The sequence below is a fragment of the Phragmites australis genome, chromosome 14 (assembly GCF_958298935.1).
Source record: "Phragmites australis chromosome 14, lpPhrAust1.1, whole genome shotgun sequence".
NCBI classification, from domain to species: domain Eukaryota; kingdom Viridiplantae; phylum Streptophyta; class Magnoliopsida; order Poales; family Poaceae; genus Phragmites; species Phragmites australis.
This window is the reverse complement of record NC_084934.1, coordinates 23,611,497-23,617,210: the sequence shown is the minus strand read 5'-3', so window position 1 is coordinate 23,617,210 and position 5,714 is coordinate 23,611,497. Positions and strand designations below refer to the sequence as shown.

The following is a 5,714-nucleotide window of genomic DNA, read 5'->3' as shown; positions in this document are numbered from 1 at the left end:
GCAGGGCACATAAAAAAGACGCTTCGGCACTGAAAATAATTTAGTGGGGTGCAGAAATCTGTTTCTGCTACGGCAAATGAAATTAGAGTTTTCGAACTGACTTGCATTTGATCGCTTTTTTAAGACCAATTTCAAAGAATACGACCTAAACACCCAACAAACTTGATATGTGCTGCTATTACCAGGCAGCATGGCACAGGCGATTCCAGAGATCATGGAACGAAGCTCAGAACAATCTATGCAGGTCAAGCATGCCCTTTTTCCTTTTTTGAAATAAATAGATTTGGTTCCAATACAGGACAGAAACCTATGGGTACAGAAAACTCTGCTTACTGCTGAACCTTCAATCATACAAAGACTTGGCAGATTGAATCCTTGTCTTCTTGCTTTTCGCTTTCTGGATCTTCTCCTCAGACTTTTCATTTTTTGATATGGCCCTGGCAATTGCTTTCACTTTCCTCACGTTTTTGGACCTTTTTACCTGCACTCCTTTTTTTATTTTCCTGGTCAAAGAGGCAGAACTTGAGTAAAGAAATATTCAACGCAAACTGAAAACATTTATCTAGCCGCAACAAAGCAGATTACGAGGAAGACAACTAAGTCATAGCAAAAGTCAACCACGTTACTTTGAAACTTTTACTGATTCTCTGTTAACATCTACTAAAACTTTAACATACGGTTTCGGAAGGGGGTAGGAAACTGATGAATAATCATTTAAATGGAACTTCAGTAGCTCTCAGAAGCCCTGAAATAAGTAATGCAGGGGGCACCTTTATGATATCAATGACATTTAGGTACAAGCCTACACGTGGAAACTGCTTGAACATCTCCTCAGTCATGACCATGGTAAAAAAACTTTGTTGAATGCCAATTATTTTGCTTTTGTTTAACCTCTGACAGCTTGACTTTTCCATATACTTCCAATAAGCTGGCTATATTTATTTAATTCATTTATTGCAGAAAAGATAGCCAAACACCATGTGACTCGAATAACTTAAAAGATTTCATGTAGCCGGCTGCGACGATGACAATTACCAACAATCAAACCTGATGACTGCTGCCAGACAACAAAGAATGGAACATATTATACTAACATATTCCATAAGCTAAGAGGTCAGAAGTTCAGTTGCTGGAGGGATAAGTTTGAAATTTCTCAACCCTCGTAGATATATTATCACATTCAAGGGAAGACAACATTCAGAATTCAGAAACTATTCGTGGCTAACATGATTCCACATACAAATGTGGAGGTAGTTCCTGCCCATGTGTTCCTTGTAGCAATCAATTGCGCCTTCGACACGTATATAAAGATCATCGCAAGAACAATCACATAAATGCTTACATAATCCATCACGTTAATCATACCAAAAGGTTTCCCTACCTATGAAATCAAACTAATCTCTACTACTTAAAAAATCTCTACTGCATCGTATCTTCACGCATCCGTTCCGCTCCCATCCCTTGTTCCGCTCCCCCATCCACACGCACGCCAACCCCGCTCGGCCTTCCGCATTCCCTCCTCTACGCCCCCTCTCCTCGTGCCCCTATCCAAATCACCCCCTCTCCCGCTTCTCTCGTCCCCATCACCCCCTCCCCTGCACCACGAATGTCGTCGGCCCGAGGGTGTGCTCCATAGCGGAGAGTGCCCTCTCACAATCTCCTCCTGTCTCTCCTCTCAATCTCCTCCCGCAATTCCCAATCCCCTCCATAACGAAGGGTGCGCTAGATTTTCCCCAGCCAACGCCATGCCACGCCCAGCTACCGCCGTCTTCATGGTACACCGTTCCTCTCCTCATGCCCCTGCTCGCCGCCCTTTCCCGCACATGCAGTCTCCTCCCATCTACTCACTCTTGCCGGCCTACTCACGTCCACGCAATGTTCATTGGAGATCCCTCGCCATGGTAGCGGCGGAGAACTCAATGCATTTCATCCTCCTCCTCGCCGTTGCCGAGGTCTAGGAACTGTCGGCGCACCGCCACCACAGGCTTACGGCCCACATGGAACTCGAGGCCCTCGTGGGATCCCTCGCACCTTGCCGTTGAGACTCGCTACCTACCAGACCATCGTGACTGCCTTCCTCGCTGCCTCAGGTGGGCTTCTCTGATCCTGCGCCGTCTTGCCTAGCTCCGTGGGTGGTCGCATTGCTGCTATCGAGGGTTTTGTATTTGACATATTGCGATCTTGTACATGTAATCTTGGAGTCAATGATGCGCCGCTGGAACCACGCGTCTGCCGCCTCTCCACCCCTTGCTCCTCACTACCCATCCCCACAGTTCCATTGGCGATGATGGAGCGCAACGGAGTTCATGCATGATGCATCTCACCTGTCACATACTGCAGAACATGGTAAAGCTCTCCCGGAGCATGCAACTTATACTCACAATGATGGTGCGTGAGCATGTGCGCTGGTCCTCGAAGGTGTATGCATGCATAGTTCTTGTCCTAGTTTTGGTTGGGAATTTTGATGCATGAATGTGTGGATTATCAGGGTTTTCTCAATTTTCATTTTTTATCATCAGCCGCATGTATGCCTTGTATGTCGCTAGGTACATTTTATATAACGGTCTGCATTTCCATTTTTTGTCCAGGATGCCATGGCTTGCACTTTGGGAAACCCAAAACAACTACCAGGCACAAGCAACGCTGAAGAAACATGGTTCTTCAGTTGAAGATATTGAAAAGGTATTGTATCATTAATGTAAATTGTTTAAGTTGACAATCGATTACACCTTTTATGTCGACGTAAATTCCGAGAAAGAAGCAGCATAACTATGCAAGATATGTGGTTCTGGGTTTGGTCATTGCCCCAAAAAAAATGAACTTATGTCGAACACCAACTAAACTCGAATATCTGATTTGTTTACTTTGTATATTTGTTTTTATCAGAAGCCCTATGAAGCTGTTGGTTTATCATTTGAGGCAATTCCATAGTTTGGCCCAAAATTGCAGTTTGAATGTTATTAGGATAGTGATACAACTCGATGGAAAGGTAAGAATCCCTAATCTTCTCTATTAATTAAGCAGCAATTTTGATTTATCTGTGGACTGGCCTTGTATCGATATGTTTGGCTTCTACAAGAAGTATCATAAGCAGAGTTTCTCAAGGTAATTTGAGGGAATGCTTAGCATTTCACTGACAAAGTGCACTTTTACTATGCAGATAATCTATGCAAGATTGGCTTATGGATTAAGCAGGGTGAGGAGTAATCGTGGAGGAGATCTTGATTATTATCTAGATCAAACAAGTGACAATGATATGCAGCATCTTCTTTCATCGGTGAATGGCAATTTACTGAGATGATATCTTGAATAGGAAGTAAGCCTTATATCCTTCTCCTTTTCTGTATCTCAGTATAAGCATCTCCTTTCCTTAGGAACAATATGTACTCATGACCGTCCATTAAAAAATTGGAGGTCTTGTGGCCATTGGCCATTACACGTGCAAGGAGATCTTTAAAGATTTTCTTCTTAGAAAACACATTAGAATGGTCTTCCCTACCCTTCTATAAAAGAATAGGTAGCTTATCGTAGTAAAGTTTGCTAGCGTTTAGATTGTGCATCTAAAGTTGAAACATGTACCTTAACTCATCTTTATTTTTAAGTCAAATAAATTCTTATTACACATTTTAGGATAGAGAAGAAGGTATCTTATTTACTAAAGCAACAATAGTGTTGTTTAGGACTATACGAACAAAACTTGCAAATAGTTGTGCTATTTAATTTTTGGGGTAATACTTCTGTAGATTTTTTGCATGTGTGATTTACTTTTTTTTGTTGCATCTCAATTTGTTTAATATCTTGCTGAAGCTTTCTGATTCTGCCATCCATAGTCTATAGTTAGTGTACACAACTTTATATTGGCGACTATTTTGCACACTGTACTTGAAAATGCACTGATGCAACACCATGTTGACCTTCCTCCTGGTTCTATGGGGAAAATAAGCTACATTGCCCTTGCTTGTCAGTACAGTTTGCATGTTAGTAGATATATTGTGCAAAGACTTGTTGCTTTTCTGCTTCATTTCTTTCTTCTTCTTTTTTTGCTTAAGTTTGTTTGATCCTATTGGCTATTGATATATGAATGCAGGATACATTACTAGAGTTGGAATTTCAGGGCATCAAAAAACAATTTGCTATGCTCCAGGTAAAACAATTTCTCTTTTCTAAGTCAGAGCATACCATGGTTATGCATATCTGACGGTCCTTTCTAATAGTTGCATATGTCCCAGTCTCTCTCGTTGGAAGCCTCGGAGGATACCTTAACAGAACATGTGGCTCAATTCTACATTGCTAAGACAATTATTGCTATTGAATTCATTCATAAACATAACTACATCCACATGTTACGTATCTTTGTTTAAAACATCTAATAGATTTTAGTTCTTTATTTTGCTTATTTATGTATCCGGTTTGTTATCATTTGCAGAGATATTAAGCCTGACAACCTGTCTCTAGACAAGAATGGTCATATGAAGCTGTCAAACTTTGGGCTATGCAGGCAAATCGATAGTTCAAAGCTCTCAACCTTGAATGAAGATGAACCTATGGGTGAAGACAACTTGAGGGAATCAATGGATGTTGATAGTTATTTGACTGAAACTACAAAGGGTAGAAGATGGAGAAGTCAACACGAACAGCTTCAGCACTGGCAGATAAACAGGAGAAAATTTGTATATTTGCTTTACATTTTACATATTGGGCGTCATATCGATCTAGTATAATTTTTCTTCTGCTTGCATAATATCTTGCACAGACACTTGTTAGAACATATAGTATCATGTGTTTATACTGTACAACCTCAACCTTTCGTGGCAGCTTTTCTTACTTCAAATTTATGTTGTCACACAGGCTTTCTCGACTGTTGGGACGCCAGACTATATATTTCTCCAGGGGTTCTGCTAGGTAAAGATTTTTTAGGTTTGAGCAGTACAAGTTGGATAAACTTGTGCTTGTGGTCTATTCTCTTCAAGACATAAGTTATGGACTTATGGTGTTGTAGTTTATGGGAAAACATTTTTTTATAATTTTGTCCCTATATGCATATGGGCTTGTGTTATTTGGCATGTTTCACTCATCTAAATTAAATCAGTTGGAAGCTGCATAGATTAGTGGGCATAAAAATACAATATTGGGTGCACGATTTGAGGACCGTAGCAACGCACGGCACATTACTAGTCAGCATAAAACGGCAGGATACAAATTATCATCCCATCCCACGGCAGCATGTTACTCGTGTTAGGTCGAATTCTTCTTATTCAATTACCATAATAACCGAGCAAGTTAATTAAGACTAGGCACTCCCAAAGAAAAGAAGAGTAGCAGCAGATGTAGTCCTTTTGCTTACCTACTGATCGAACTGAGCGCCGCCGACGTCGACGAAGGCTGCTCCCCCACGGACGTATCCATCGCTGCGGAGCAAAGAGGAGACAAAACATGGAACCGAGCCATCTTAGAAGCCAAAGAGGCAAACACCAAGAAACCACTGGAAGGCAAAAATTACGCTGTGGAGCTTCCGCGGCCGTGGAGGCAGCGGGGCCGCCCTCGGAAGTGTCCATGGCTGCGGCGGCGCCGCCGTTATTGGCCTTGTTCTTCTTGTTCCGGTTCTTCGCCATGGCTGCGCCGCCGGCTCGCCCTTCTCCTCTTCCGCACTCCTAGGGTTTCCCGGGGCTCTGGTGGTCTAGGAAGCGGGAGGCCGGAAGCTGCGTCTTGCGATC

The 5,714-nt window shown here is 42.2% G+C and overlaps 1 protein-coding gene across 1 annotated transcript; it reads right to left on the bottom strand.

The window, feature by feature from the left end:
• Window positions 1-239: 239 nt before the first annotated feature.
• Window positions 240-5,714, bottom strand: LOC133891712 (uncharacterized). The gene is made up of 3 exons (XM_062332450.1): window positions 5,501-5,714; window positions 5,345-5,408; window positions 240-503 (listed from the first exon to the last, which is right to left on the bottom strand). The coding sequence occupies exons 1-3, from the start codon at window positions 5,610-5,612 to the stop codon at window positions 344-346; spliced, it is 336 nt and encodes a 111-aa protein (XP_062188434.1). The 5' UTR covers window positions 5,613-5,714; the 3' UTR covers window positions 240-343.